Source organism: Spinacia oleracea, chromosome 6 (genome assembly GCF_020520425.1).
Source record: "Spinacia oleracea cultivar Varoflay chromosome 6, BTI_SOV_V1, whole genome shotgun sequence".
In the NCBI taxonomy this organism is placed as follows: Eukaryota; Viridiplantae; Streptophyta; class Magnoliopsida; order Caryophyllales; family Amaranthaceae; genus Spinacia; species Spinacia oleracea.
In genome coordinates, this window is record NC_079492.1 from 106,389,812 (window position 1) to 106,406,256 (window position 16,445).

General features: G+C 38.0%; 1 protein-coding gene across 1 annotated transcript; it reads right to left on the bottom strand.

Annotated features, from left to right (window-relative positions):
* Positions 1–4,698: 4,698 nt before the first annotated feature.
* On the bottom strand, positions 4,699–13,020 carry LOC110776032 (triosephosphate isomerase, chloroplastic-like). Its single transcript, XM_056832580.1, has 8 exons — positions 12,843–13,020; positions 12,708–12,792; positions 7,957–8,050; positions 7,629–7,704; positions 6,509–6,632; positions 5,288–5,372; positions 5,051–5,161; positions 4,699–4,941 (listed from the first exon to the last, which is right to left on the bottom strand). The coding sequence occupies exons 1-7, from the start codon at positions 13,018–13,020 to the stop codon at positions 5,141–5,143; spliced, it is 663 nt and encodes a 220-aa protein (XP_056688558.1). The 3' UTR covers positions 4,699–4,941; positions 5,051–5,140.
* Positions 13,021–16,445: the final 3,425 nt, after the last annotated feature.

Here is a 16,445-nt window from a genome sequence, read left to right on the forward strand (position 1 = left end):
GCATTTGTGGTCACCTTTGATGCATTAGTCAATTAATTTTAAAACAGATCAATAATACATGCAGTTAGTTAACACTTAACAACCTGTACTTTGAAGTTTCAAGGTCACGTTTTGGATTATCTACATCCTTACTACGGACTAGATATAGTATAACTTGTTCTATTTCTCTACTCGATTTTAGGGCATCTATTTCATTTTATTAATTAGGTGTTGAGATTAAACAAGTTAAAATATCTGCACTTATCTACATATTAATTTCCTTTTCTGATAACGAACCAAATTACAGAAAACTAATTTAAATTGTGCATCATACCAATAAAAGAAAAGGCCACAAACAATAATTTGTGCATCAAACCAATAAAAGAAAAGGCCACAAACAATAATGCTTTTCGTCTCATTGGAAATCACCAGTCTGCAAATACAAGTGGTTACCTTAAAATTGAATAAAGCCTTTGTTTTTTGTTTTTCTTCATTAGATCGTTGACTTTTTATATTGTCACTCTTTTGACCTGTTTCAGCCTTATCGTTTGACGGGTGTTTCACCGTAATTATATTGTTCCGCACTACTCCCTCCATTCCTTTTTATTTGCCATGTTTTTCTTTTTAGGATATTTATTTGAGATTGTACCATACACCTTAAATGGTAAGTTTTTCACTTATTTTCTATTTATCTATCTCAAACCATTTAACTATCTCATGTATATTATTTACCAACACAGAGTTGGTTCAAGTGGTAAGCAGCTTGATGCCGCTTGAGGAAAGTTCTGGATTTGAGCATCGCCGTATGCAGAATTTCTGGTTGGGAGCCTCACCCACCATAAGCAGGTGTACGACCCGGATCGAATCCGGATGTAGTCGGAGCTAGGCTCCAATGAACCGGGTGTGCTATGCGTAAAAAAAATCATGTATATTATATACACCCAATTCTTAATACTCAGTAAAAAAAAAAGTTCTTCCATGGAGAAATAAAAAAGGACGGAGGGACTAGGACTTTAACTTCATCACCAAGTCGATTCTAGTCATTCCATATTTATATTATTTAAATAAAGTATTTTATATTTCAACTTTTTTTTACTTGTATATATAATACTAGAATTCTATTAAATTGTTAAGTTAAAATGAAACTCCTATGTATAACAACTGCTATATTTTATATATTATATTAGATTAGTTTTTGATTTTGGATTTAATTTAATTTTAGATTTTTTTAAAAAATTATTAGAGTGTTAATTTGTTTTTGGATGAAGTTGTATATGCGTAATATTAGTAACTGATTAATTAAAATATCTACGTGACACCTAATTATTTATTTACGTGGCACCCGACTTTTTTAATTTTAAAATAATTTCAAAATCTTATTTTTTATTGGCCGAAACCATTAGATTTCCTACGTGGCGCTCTATTATTGGATTAGTGTTTGATTTTGGATTGAATTTTATTTTAGATTAGTGTTTGATTTGGATGAATTTTATTTTAATTTTTTTTTTAATTATTAGAGTGTTTGATTTTGGATGGAGTTATATATATTAGTACTTAATTTATTAAAATATCTATGTGGCACCTAATTAATTATCTACGTGGCACTTGATTTTTTTAATTCAAAAATAAATTAGAAATCTTATTTTTCATTAGATTTCCTACGCGGCGCTCTAATAATTCAGCAAATATGCCTCCTTTATATAGGTATATATTAGATTAGAGTTCTAGGTTAATTAGGAGAACTAATTCTCCATCCCTTCTCCCTTTCGGGCCGACTGGTACAAGGCCCACTAATAGGCTTGTTTGCTTTTGTTCAACTAGTGTTGCAATGTGTGACCTCATATGAATTAATATGTTTTAGTTGCAGGCCCAATCAATATTGTCCTACTAATCACATTTATTCTCTTGCAAACAAATATAATTACTAAAATAATTAACTTATTATCTTCACAATTAATTCCTATTTATATTTAGTAATTGCCGGAAATGTCTAAGGACATATTCTTTCATCATTTGATGTTTCATGTTTGCCAATGTAAATTTTTATCATCCCTAAAAAATAATGTAAAATTTTAACATTAATATCTCTACTAAAGGTGTGAAAAGTTGATATTTTGAAAACATATATACAAATCCGTAAATTGCACATTGTGCAAGTAAAAAAAAAGCGAATAAAATATTTTTTTGGATAAGTGAAAACAAGTTGTTCAGATCATGTTGTTCGGGTCATAACTGAATTTATGTTGATTCGGGTTAGATCATTTTTTTTTTGACGGGGAAGAACAATATCCATTAATAATAATAAGCCATACGGCATCTACAATGATAAAAAAGATCTGCATACCACATATTCAAAGAAAATACATAACTGTAACAATCAAAACGATTACTATTCTGCATCCTAAAGCACATCTCGTACTCCACCGCTTCTAGCTTGACGCGAGCAGCGATTTTCGATGTTTTCACATCTTTCCAAGTAGAGCCCTTCGCAATCTGCGCACGAATTGTTCTGATCGACGAGTTGATGATAAACCTTAAACCTGTATGAATCCAAATCTCCTTCCCAATTATTAAATCTCTAAACAAATCTCCTTCCCAATTATTAAATCTCTAAAAAAATTCTCATCCATGAATGAGAATCAAGAACCTAGAAAAATCTAGGAAAAACCCAAATAAATTGGGAACAAACAACCCAATAATAATTGGGAACAAATCAACGGAAAAGAAATCAAAACAAGAAAAAACATGAAAAGAAAACAATGAAAAGCAAGAAAAAGGATCGGAAATAGTTTAATTTCTTCGGAAATTAGACTACTTCCGGCCTAAACGGCCAAGTAAATTGAAGCCCTAAAAGATGAGAGAGAAAAGAGAGAAAAAGGACGGGTTAGATCAATTTAAATCCTCATTAAAACGACACGCCTAATTTCAAATAGAATGGGAGCTCCAATAAGATATATTAAAATAATTAGATTACATCCCGTGCACGCACGGATTATGATCATTTTTTTTATAAAATACTTACCTATATCCCAAAATATTGCATAATTGTAATATTTTTTAACATACTCATTTAATTTCAGTAATCTAATATGCATATTATATATGTGTAATATGCTAATTTAACCGATATATCATGTGAACATATTTTCCATTATTAACGTACCGATTTGACTAAAATATTATTACGTGGTATTAAGCAAAATTATTATTACGTGGTATCTATTATTGCCATAACTTATAAACTAATATATTTTTCATACATATATAGTTTATAAAAAAGAGAAGAGAATAAAAATAAAATAAAAAGACATATATTTTAGGAAAATATTTTAGGCGGAAAATTTTTACCCCCGAAAATGACATGTGTCATTCCTGGTGTCTGTTTTAGTATAAAGAGTAATAGAAGTGTTTTGTCGGTATTGTTGAGGTTTGTTTTGATAGCGTGATTAACGTCCCCAACAGAACCCTCTTTTACACCACAAGTATAAAGAAGAACAAAAACGAAGTAAAAAACACAGTTTAAGGCTTTAAACCTTATCGTAGTGGGTCATACAAATCTAAACGAAATCCAGTTTATTAATTATTGTCCTTTGTACCTTTCTCCTTTAACAAACACTATGACGATTGACGAATTATAATACTTGTATTTTACATGATTTGACCCGTTTCAACTTAAAAAAAAAAAAAAAAAAAAAACTAAGGCAAAGATTTCAAGAAAGAATCAGGTCAATCTTTAGGGAGATCAGGTCTAATAACAAATCCTGCTTTTATCACGAGGAATTGTAAATAAAGACAAGTTGACTAATGACTACTGGAGTATGTATCTTTCAATCCTCGTTTTCGGATGCAAAGAGATTCCACCTACTAGATCGATCTCATTTCCGTGCTCTTCATCTTTTATGAGAAACAGACTGAGACACCCGTATTTCATACAGCGTAGAAATAAGCTTAAGTCAATTACCAAAAGATAAGCTCACGTGGATTCATATTGACCCAAAACAAGAACAACTACTTGTGCACTTTTATTTTAATTTTTACTTTTGACATTCTCTTCTTGTAAACCTTTCATAAAAAATAAAAATAAAAATAAAAATAAAAAGGCAAATTCACTCCTAAAAGCAACAAGTTCTAGAAGAGGTTTCCGAAACTAGACTAGATCTTGTTCACTGTAGCAGACTTTATGATCTCAACAAACTCTGTCTGCATGGACCAAAAGAGGATTAGATGCCAAATCTTTTACCTATTCTATTATGTTAATATTCATTGAAATTATAATTGCTTAAAAATACCACCACCTTCGACCAAAAATCCATCAACATCAGGCTGCGCTGCCAACTCTTTGCAGTTACCTCCAAGTTTGACAACACTATAGAAAGCTGGGAGATGACGGGGTTTACGGCTTATGATTATAATATTATATATATATATATATATGTATGATGATATTCATGCCACCCATCCCAAGCAAAATCTTCACTGAATCAAGAATGTCAGACTTAACTCATAAACCATGCTAACTGGACTAGTTCTCAACTTTTTCACAGTTACGTTGCATCCGCAAATTGTTCATGTTCATAGTCCAAAAATAGTTCTACAGAGTTTCTTTATTTAAGTACCTCCATAGATAATTCTGGTTGATTCAGCAACTTGGGCACTAACATTCTCCTTCAGCCATTTCCTCAGTTCCAAATGGACGTGAAAATGATGGAAACAATGAAAGACTATAATCCCTGTTATCAGAGTCACTTTATAGTTTATAACCATGCAATAAAAGTATAGAAAACCTATCGTTCAGCATTAGGCTGCATGTCAATCAAAACTAACTAAACAAGCATCATTCAAAGTTTACATTCAAGTCCAAAAACATAGGTCAACTCTATGGAAGCTAGACTTACTTCCTGAGCCTGAGCAGGGGTAGCCACCTTGCCAGTTCCAATGGCCCAAACTGGTTCATTATGCGGTCTGAAAAACGTAACAATCAACCAGACATATTAATGCTGATGAGGTCATGAAGATTTGCAAAAGGATAAGTTTCTTATAAAACGTTCAAAACAACTAGCAGCATCTTTACCAGCAATAGCTTTTGTCTGAGCTGCAACTACCTCCACTGTAGTCCCTGCTTCACGCTGCTCCAAAGTCTCGCCTACGTAAGCAATCACTTTCAGGCCTTGTCTGCAACAAACTGGAAGAGGAAACACAAATAACACAAGTTCAACAAAGACATTTTACTCCACAAATATAATCAGAATACTATACCAAACCGAACAACAAGAAATCATTTAAGTATTCTGAAGGTGGCACATCATACATCATTTGTCTCGTTTAATAGGGCTCTTCTCTCTGAATGACCCAATATCACCCAGTTAATATCCAAATTGACCAGCATTTCTGCACTGCAAAATCGAATAGAGGAAACAAAGAGAAAGACAGAGGAAGTTCTGAATCAGCAACTGAGAATATTGAATCCAATATCAAAATAAACAGTTTGCATGCTAACAAATGACTTTCAAGAATCAAACATGAAATTGTCAAGCAAATCAAACATAACGAGAAACTGCAAAAGTTGATGATTACAGTTCATAATTAATCACTTTTTTCCTTGCCGGTTATTGCTACACTTAGCAAGAAGAGATTGCACCAGATTTACAACTTAAATAACTTTCTAATGCAGTCAGTTAGAGATGAACGTGATATTGTGTATATTAATAAGCAACCCAGGCATCCTATTAAATATAAATCAGAAATTACCACTCAGAAAATAGAGAGGATTAAATGAACTACAGAGAGACTGCCTTCTAATATGGTAAATGCTATGGAAGATACTTAAGGATTGTCACATTATATTACAAAGAATAATATGTAACCAGAAAAGCGCCGATGTGGAGGAAATGTATCATGGAGAAAGAAATAACTCCCACAGTCAGTGTTTGAAACATGAGTGCATAGGTGAATGTATTCCTCGTTGGAAAAATAAGGGATTCATAGTGAATGTATCATGGAGAAAGAAATAACTGAAACAACACTAGTCAGTGTTTGAAACATGAGTGCATAGGTGATGATGACTCCCACAGTCCCTGATTGGGAGGTTTCACTCAGACTCACTACGTATAAGAAATTCATTGCATTCTTTGAAAAATTCTAAGATTAGATTCAAGAACTTACATGCAATTTAGGTCAGATATGTGCCTGATACAGAGAGATTAAAGCAAGCATTATGTCGAGACTGTTTCAGATTGGAACACTATAACTCTATAAGTGAGTTTTATATTTGATAGGTGAATCATTGATATACACTTGAGTAGAGCAGATGCAATATATTTATTGTTCAAGAAGACGCTAGTAAAGTTAACTGAACTTGTTTATGTTAATTTATCGAGTATAGCATTCACCGTACCGGAACCTGAATAAGCTAAACATCATTTACAGATTTATAGGCTATAAGTTTATACGATGCATTGTAAAGATATCTGCATAACTGCCAGCAAAATAATTGATTCGGAACAAATGGTCCGATTAAATCATTGCCTACCTAACTTCACCTGTGAAAGCACCACCTTTTCGTACCCAACAGTTTTGTGCAGCAACATGAAAATCAGGTCTCAATAAGATTTTTACCAGAGACAGAAATACAAATGGAGGGCTGACAACAACCTCTGCAAGGGAAAAGAACCATGTCACAACCACAGAACAACCGTTCTTCCAATTCAAAGTTTATTACTTTGTAAGTATAATTGGCTTGAGATGCTACAATTATTGCATAAAGGAAAGGATTCTAAGAAATGAAGAAAAACAACAGAGATGGACATTCAGTACAATTTCAACTCAACCCTTCAAAACTATGTGATAGAGTTATATGTCCTGATATTGAAAGTTTTTTTAGAAAATACATATACTGGAGGTCTGGAGCATAAAAAAAGACAAGAATGGTCTTCAGTCACACGTAAGATCATATACTTCTGCAACTTCTGAGCAGAACCTTCAAGATAAAAGAAGTTCCAACAGTATGCATGAGGTACGAATAGGTTTCACCGATAAATAGAAGAATGCTCACTGTTTATGTTATGCTGACATTCCCGGAAAGGCTAAAATTCAATATCAAGCAGTAGACTAGTTTGGGATGAACTCTAACAAACTTACAAACTTGATGATACCGCTCATATAGAAAAAGAGAATAGTTTACGAACCCTACACCAAGAATCATTAAAAACCCATACCCATCATTAGCTAGTCAACGTATAGCCACAGTAACAGGCCAACGACACGGTGTAAATCTGAATGATTGGAGCAGATAAGAAAATTTATGAAACACCCACCAATGCTAAACCCTAATACCTAAGTCATCTATAATATCTGGTGAGCACAATCACACATCCATCCTTTCCTAGAGGCATACACATGCTGAATTAGGTCAGCAACATCATCCACCACCGCTCCTCAGATGATATGCTTAAATGATGTCTTTGCCACCACAATAGAAAAGAAAACAATCAATAATCGATTTCATCCTTGTCCTTCTTTGCTGCCACACTGAACTAATAGTCAACATTGACTACATCTACCACAACTAACATCAAGACAATCAAAGTAACCATTTGTACACAAAATTCACATTCCAGGCAATATAAGAAATAAGATTGTTATACACTCACCCAGATCCTCTTCAGAGGGAACTTCGGCTTCATTCAATGTCGTCACAAGTTTCTTCACTTCCTCAGTGGTTCCATTCTGGAGACAATAGAATAAATTTCAGCACCAAATTTAGCAAACTTATTCACCATGATCAATCAGCCACCTCCTAGTACTCTCTCTTACAATATAAAAGGCTCCTCTTTTCTACAATTCTATTACTGAGAATATGAGATGTCCTAAACTCCTAACCATCTATTATTGCAAAAAAAATTAACCAGCATTTTGCTAATTTTTGCCTCCTTATATCTTAATTCACCATTCAAGGTAGAATTGTATCTTTGGAGTTACCTCTGGCAAGTTCCTGGGTTTTCTTATAGATGAAAGGGGTATTCTCCTTTTCTTCTTTGGGGAGCTGGATAAGAATGATGTTGCATTGCTGAAGCTAGTTCAGAAGTTCTCTAAGACGCAAGACATTGGAGCTCGTGATGCTGCTCATATATTCACTAGGATAGACTTTGCTAATATCAATGAGACAATGATGAATTTCCACCTGAAACAGAGATTGTTATCATAATATGGCATAAATAACACCATAATTAACCTAGAAGCATTCTGATTTCTGAATTAGGAATATAGTGGTCTTTAACCTCCAATTATCGCTTATTAATAAAATTTGAAATTCAGATTAACAATAATGAACCTACTACTCTATAATCCTTATATGATTCAGGTTCAAACAGAAATGAAACTGAGTTAAAAATATGATCAATCAAGCAGATTCATAGAACGACATTAAAATTGCAGGGGAAAGGGTCCAATCAACATGAGTAAATCCTAAAATTACTAATCAATTCACGCAGAAAAATAACCAAAAACCTATAATTATAATTGGCGTTGAAGATTGAACTGAAATTGATGACATTTGTGAGAAGAGAGCAAACTTACGCATTTCCAGTTTCCGCCAACCAAGAACTTTCTAGACATTTTCAGAAACTGAGAGGAAAGAGAAACGGAGTCGAAGGAAGTTGATGGTGCTGAATCGTGTACTTGTGTTATGTAGACCTATCTTTTTTTGGGATTTTTATTCGACGCCCTGTTCCGTTAATAACGCCCTAATTTATTACGTTAAAGTACTATCCTTTAAATTCAAATTCACCCCCCTCCTTCATGAGCCTTCTCCTTCTATGCTCTCTCCCTCCCTTCCTCCTGCCGGCTATAAACATCTCCGTCGCCCTCAACGCTGCCCCATCTCCGCCGCCCCATCTCCGATCCTTACCTGGCACGCGAAATTTGCATATGTTCCATGGACCTGGCGCACGGAATTTGCGCCAGTTCCATGGACCTGGCGCACGGAATTTGCGCCAGTTCATGGAACTGGCGCAAATTCCGTGCGCCAGGTCCATGGAACTGGCGCAAATTTCGTGCGCCAGGAACATGTGAACGGTGCAAATCTTGTGCGCCAGAAATGAATAAAATAAATTAAAAAAACACCATTTTTACCTCCTCCATAGAAGCTTACGAGCTTTGTGGGAGCGATTTTCCGGGACAACTTCCTCGACTATAAACACCGCCGCAACTCTCACACGAATTATGAAGATACTAACGTTTTCCAGAATTTCAGTTTTCCGGCGAATTATGAAGAAACAGGTATGAATATCAGTTTTCCGGCGAATTATAAAAGGGGTAAAAAAAATTCTCGCCGGAATTTCATTTTTCCGGCAGCCAGATTGGTGGGGAGGGGGGATGAGAGAGAGGTGAGGGAAAGGTGAGGTGAGAAGGCTAAAAAAAATGAAAGGGAGGGGTAAAAAATATAAGGGTAGTTCTGTACTTTCGCTATGAATAGTAGGGCGATTTTAGCGTGGGCGGGCGTCGAATAGCGATACACTGTTTTTTTTTTTGATAAGGTAAGAACAATAGTATATTAGGAGCCCCTCCGATGTTATGTAGATCATATTATTCTTGGTTAAGACACCTCTATTTTCTTCCGATGTTATGTAGATCATATTATTCTTGGTTAAGACACCTCTATTTTCTTCCCGATGTTATGTAGATCATATTATTCTTGGTTAAGACACCTCTATTTTCTTCCTATACGACCTAGGTGTATATCTAGAAATTCCAAATCAATTCCTTTCTCTCTTTTCTTCCCCCCTATTTTCCTAGAGCAGTTAAGGTTTCGAAAAAATGTTAATCAGTATTTTTTCACATTGTAAAATTGGAGGTAAACAAATACCAAAATATGGTTTATGGTTGCACAATGCTCATTGTGCACCTTGTTTTTAAATGAACATATAGTTCAAATACAAAGAACATATTGTTCATACCCAAAGAACATATTGTTCATACCCAAAGAACATATCGCCAATAAACATATAGTTCAAATCCATATAACATATAGTTTAAATATTTCACTAGTACATATACATTGAAATCATTCTCCATGTTCATTAGATTTCGCAAGGATGAAGGTGGCCTTCTTCACTCTTGGACGGGCCCGCCAGTGCACCCTCTGCACGCTCATTTATAGGGGCGTCCTCTTCCATGGGAGAAGAAGATTCCCCCTCGAAGCATGAATCTTCATCTATTTGCACCATGATATTCTGCACAGGCTGAAGAATTGGCTCAAGACGAGAGCATAATTAACTTGGGAAATGAAGACGTCAAAATAACAGGTCGCCGTCCTCAAAATTTGGCTAGGTCAACATACCATAGACAGGAAAGAAGAACAAAATTAACAAAAATCAACAAACAAGTTTTCTCAAGAGAAGTATTACCTATTGGATTAAAAAGAGAACTTCCAAAGAAACTCAATTCCCAAAGATGAAGAACCTCAAGAACAAGGATTTAAAGACCACGGTGGTGCTACAATGCTTCCTGGTGGTTGTAGGACGCCGAAAATCGCCTTCCTTTGTGTCTCTCAAATGATTCTTGGAAATGAGGGGGAAAATCACTCGAATCAGCCACTTATTTATAGAGGGGTAAGAAATGATTACCCCTGTCACGCGTCATTACCGTACCGGATAACCCAAGAGCAGTAAAAACTAACGTCTGTCTTCACTCCTCATGAGGGGCAAATGATGTGGGATTGGATGCTTCCACAATAAAGCCCAAGGGCTGAATGATGAGTACAGCCCACCTACAAGTGGCCCATGGTTTCAAAGCTTGAAAGATGGCTCAAGCCCATATTACTTAAACAATAAAAGAACACTATCCTTGTTAAAAGCCCACTTTCTTTGTGGCCGGGTCCAATTGCAAAAAGGTCCATCAATCTTTATTTCCTTGGACACGTGTCCCAATCCCCAGTAGGCATCACCTCTTACAGCTAGGGTTGTGGGATCAATCCTCAAGAAACCCTATCCCTATAAATAGCTCAGATCCTAAGGTAAGAGGGGCATTCAATTCATTCCCACCTACCTTAAACCATATTTGCTCGGCCTTCTCTCTACAAATTATTTATCTCTCTAGCTTATACTTACTTAAGCATCAGAGGGAATATTCCTACGAGAATATTCTTGTTTTGCAGGTTGCCAGAGGATCGTGCCAGCTCATACTTGATATCTCCGAGGAACGTGTGACACGTCATCACCGTAAAAGATCCCACAACATTTACTATAGAAACATTTTTGTAGAAATTTAATAAAAACGAGCTTTTAAATGAGCTTATTAACGAACACGAACGAGCTTGGAAACGAACATGAACGAGTTGTTCGCGAGCCTAAACGAGCCGAACAGTAGGTTGTTCGAGCTAGTATCGTTTATTAAACGAGCTTAAAATTTTTGTTCAAGCTCATTTGTTTACTAATGAACGAGCTTTGACCGAGCTTGTTCACGAGTTGTTCGCGAGTGTATCGGCTCATATATTGACATCCCTATAGTATTTATTGATACAACATCTAAGTGTGAGTTAGTTGAGTTATATGACATTCAAATTACGGTCACTCGAATCACATAAATTTTATGCTTTTAATTTATATATTTTATATGATCCTAGTACTATTTTAAATCAAACAACTCATGTCCTTGATCTATAAGTCAGGTGAGTTATAAACATTTGAAACTGAGATCATACAGAGTGCTATATGTTAGAATATACTTTGAAATGTTCCGTTTGGTTTGGTGTAAAACGTATTATTGTAAAATGATTTTTCATGGAAAATATTTTCGAAGAGAAAACACAATGCAAAAATAGTTTGCTTTTGTTTGGTTCCTTAAAGAAAATGGGATGAAACAGAGGTAAGGCGTGAAGGAGGAAAATTGATTCCCCTCCCTTTCAAATGGAAAAGGTTTTTCCATCTTTGCGGGAGTTATGAAAAATTTCCATCCCTTATCCAACCAAAGAACCTAAATGATTGAAAAGGGGAAAATCGTTTTCCATGAAAATAGTTTACACCCTACCAAAGAAAGCCTAAATGTTTTAGATTTTCATTAGCAGAGTTGTTAAACGTAACACGCATATTTGAATAAACATAACACTACGGAGTATTACCCGTAAAATCCATATACTCCACACAATCAAGTAAGTACCATACATTATCATCAAGTTAATTATGAATTTCAACATGCAAAAGTGCAGAGTGTTGAAGTTTTGAATTCTCCAGTAAACGAGTTTAGGAGATGATAATAATGTGTTGGAGACACTTGGTAAGAAGAAATAGAAGATTCAAATAGCTTTGGGTAAATTTGTCATTTGACTACCAAATACTCCGTAACCATAATTGCACCGTTACAACAATAACGATCGTTGTATCTGTATCTTAGTCACTTAGGTAGCTAGATAGGTGCACCTCCACATTTCCCCCTCATATGTGAGCAACATTACAATTAAAACTCGTAATATCTCTGTTTTGGGTGGAAATGGGAACGGTTGGAGAGGTCTTGCTGATTGTGTGGTGCTGTTATCCTGATGATATCCTGCGCATGTAACAAAGATGAACTAGTCTCGAGGGTGATTCGAGGATCCCCCTCCGATGCTAAAGCCAGGTATGGTAAGTGATAAGTATTTTAGGTTTGGCGAAAATGATTGTGATTGCGTACCTTTTGTAATAAATGAAGCTCATATATATAGGCGCGGGTCGGGTGTACAGATAGTTGGGTCCTACCCGATTGATAGCGACCCGTTGACTCTTGATTGATCACGTGCCGCCTCCCTACCGGCCTTTAGGAGATGCCGGTAAGGAATAATAGCTGCAGTTAAGGATTATTGGCTATTATCCTTAACTGGTTGGGGATGTTACCAGCCAGCTGGTAGCATACCCGTACAACTAGCCCCCTCAGAGTGAGCATATCCGTCTTGACTGATGTGCTTGCTCTGAAAATAGTGCTCTCCCTACAACTAGCCCCCAAGACTGCGCGTTTTTCGCGAAATGTGTTGGTGCGTTGATTATGTTTCAAATGCTGACTAGCCCCCTGCATTTTTCGCGAAAAAATAAGCAGATCAATCAAACAAAGAACCAGGTTCCGCCTTACCGATATGATCCTTAGGGTATTATCCCCTTGGGACTTTGGATGTTGACTAGCCCCCTTGGGACTTTGGATGTTGTCTAGCCCCCTTGGGACTTTGGATGCTGACTAGCCCCCTTGAGACTTTGGATCTTTAGAATTTGGAAGGTTTTTTGAATTTGTACCGCTTAAATTTGTTCCACGTGTAATGCATCTGCATGCCTTGCGACGCGTGTCGCTTTAATGCTTATTTCGACGGCTGCGATTTGACCTGTCTTTTCAACTTCTTTTAACCGTCAAATCGCCCGTTTTTCGACTTTTGACTATTTAACTTTCGCTTCCTAAATTGTCAAACTTTTTCATTCCTCTCTTAAAACTTTTCTCTCTCCTTCTCAAATTCTCTCCTTGTTCTTGCGAATTTTTCTCTGCTGCTGCTCTGCTTGCTGACTGTGGTATTTGTGGGAGTGCTGTTTCTCGGTTCTGGGCTGCTAGTTTCGTGCTGTGCTAGAAGGTATAGTCTTTTTTCTTTTGTATTTCCTCCTTGCGCATAAATTTGTGTCTAGGTATAATGTCGAGTGAGCGAGATAGTGAGAATGAGTTGAGTGGGGCTGGGTATGATGATGCTGACCTTGCGTCCGTTTCTGAGGACGTCAATTTTGAGGATGATGATAAACCGTCTACCTCTGACTACTTTGAACCGTCTTACGCGGATGCTGCCAAGGAATTACAGGCTCAAATGCGTAAACAGGTACGAGCCGATATTCGTCGTGATTTGAATTTAATAGATAACTTCGAAACAATCCCGGCAGTGGATGCTCCCTCTATTGCCCTTGAGTACGAACTTCGATCATAGACGCAATTTATGGACCCTGCCGGTAAAGGACATGGTGACTATGGCACTAATTTTGGCAATGTTGTTGTGTCTTTTAATCAGGATGCCGTTAGGGGTGCCCATTTAGAGAATGTGGCTGGTGGGAGCCGTCAAATGGATGCTGGAGAGGTTAGCAGTCGTGCTGAGGATGTTGCAGGGTCCGAAAACTCCGCTGGTAGTGATGGGGAAGAAGATGAGGATATAGGGGATTCGATTTTGGAGTCTGACGATGATATTGGTAAGCTGTGGGATGATGGTGAAGATGTGACATCTCTCTGCGAGCAGGTTGTGAGGGAAGGAGATTTGGATTTGGAGCCAGACTCCGATACGGAGGAGATGAGATTCAGGGTTGAGTGCCCTCCTCCTGCTGGTAGTACCGTTGGCAAGGCTAAGCTAGTTAAAACTTTTCGCGATAGGGCTATCAAAGATAACCATCCGCGCTGGGCCAAGGAATATTTGAAGCTGCCCAAAGGCTACCGTCTTGTGATTCCTGCTGAGGGGAGTGTGATTTTGGATTGTCCTCCTGGTCATATCGGCGTGTATGCCCACCATTTTAATTTCGGCCTCCGATTTCCCCTGCATCCCTTTATAGAGAAGGTATTTCGGGCTTGGAACGTATGTTTGGCGCAGGTCACGCCTCAGGTAGTGAGGAATGTGGTGGCTTTTACCTGGTTGCTGTCCTTTAAGCAATGGCCCCAAACCATTAACCTGTTCAGGCGGTTAATTTGGTTGAAGAAGTATAAAAAGAAGTCTGGATGGTGGTCTTTTTACACCAAGGCAAGCAAAATGACCGTCAACCCCAAGTTGTCGAGCTGTAAATTAAGGTTGGGAGAAAAAGTTCTACTGGTTGAGAGTGCCATCCGACTTCCCCATTCGGACTCGCTTTCACCTTCCCCGTCCTCATATGAACCATTACCCTATTCGGGAGCTAGGTTTCAGGGAGAAAAGGGCGCATCAGTTTGTATCGTGTTTACATGTTGATACTGGTTTGCAAAAGTCTGTGACTGTTCCTAAGTATTGGTTACCTCCCGCCAAGTACATTCTGGCAAATGGGCCGTTGTCTGCAGTCGGCTTGTGCCACACCCATACTCTTGGTATGGTCGTGGGGCTGATAGCTATATCCCCCTTTTAATTTATTTAAGTATGCTTTGCTGTATGGTGTGTATTTTTATTGTCTGTGTTTGAACATTTGTTTATGCTTCTTACCAGGTCTGCACACTCTCGATTTCGGTATTCTTGGATTGGGCAAAGATGGTCGTCCTACTACCAATAACCCTCCGAATCCGAAAGGCTTGTTTTCTACTCTATCCAGCTACGCCACTAAAGCGAACAAAAAACGTGGTTTAACTCGGGAGGAGCCTGTCAGTGAATCTCCTGCCAAGAAAACAAAAAGGCTGAGTTCCTTACCAGCCCCCAAGCCCCTTACAATTCGCGAGCCGTCTGATCGTTCTATCGGTGGTTGGGCTGTTGACACCGCTCCTCAACAACTTTTTGTTACAACGCATACTGCCGGCTCGTCTGAAATGGCTGGTGGTTTTAAAAGTTTGGATTGTGGTCGTGGTGCGGCCCTTACTGGTAGGCGTCCTCGTGATCGCAACCAGCCCTTTACTCGGGTGAATCGGTCTCGAGTGAACGATTCTGCGCAGCCTGCCCCTGATAATGCTCAAGAGAAATCTCCTGAGAAGGAGAAGGAGTTTGACGTGGCAGGCCAAGGGGATGATGCTGCTGCGAACGTTGAGCCGATAGTACAACCTGATTTGATGGTTGTGTATCTTATGACTCCAACCCGCCAGAATCAGGAGCAGGAGGTGAATGATACTGATGCTGCTGGTATAGGCCAAAAAACTCCTCCTCTCTTGCCTCCCATTCTTCACACCTCTTCTGGGTATGTTCGCCCTAGCCAGAGTGCTGGTACCAGCTCTGGTTTGAACATGGGTGTGTTTGTCCGTCCTGGGGAGTGGATTGAGAAGACTCCGATATGCCTAACCCCCAAGAAGATGAAGTATTTTGAGGTTCCTCCTGGTGAGCCTGATGAACCCTGGAACCCAAAAATCGACCTTCTTCGTGGCGAGTCGATTCTTACTGACGACTGCAAGGGGGGTGGTTGCATGGGTTGGAGGGCTTTGAAGAATCTGGCTACTCCTCGCGACAATCCTGCCGCTGAGATTGACGCGCCGGCTGCCCAACATATGAATGATCTGCTCAAGGTATGCAATCGGTGTTACTTTTATGGTTTGCTTTGGTCTTTTTCTTTGTATCTTTGTTGTTTTTAAAGAATTATCTTTCGTAGGCGTGCAACTCTGCAGTGGAGCTTGTGAAACTGTACCTCTGCTACCAGGAGCAAAATGAGGCCCTCCAAAAGAGGCAGGCTGATTTGGACAAACAGGTGGATGATACTAAACGTGATCTGGATCAGAAATCATCTGAGCTGGAAAGGTTGAAACGGCGCAACAAAGAGCTGGAGAATGTTGCAACAAGCTGGCTGCAGAGGAGATTAAAAACAAAGAGATGTCTGAGAAGCTGCAGG

What these genes read in the sequence shown, in the direction of transcription:
- LOC110776032 (XM_056832580.1), bottom strand. Translation starts at nt 13,020, where the DNA reads ATGCAGGGGGCTAGTCAGCATTTGAAACATAATCAACGCACCAACACA. An exon ending in AACCCAGGAACTTGCCAGAG is followed by an intron (nt 7,705 to 7,956) that starts GTAACTCCAAAG and finishes TATTGTCTCCAG; the next exon opens with AATGGAACCACTGAGGAAGT. An exon ending in GCTTTCACAGGTGAAGTTAG is followed by an intron (nt 5,373 to 6,508) that starts GTAGGCAATGAT and finishes TCGATTTTGCAG; the next exon opens with TGCAGAAATGCTGGTCAATT.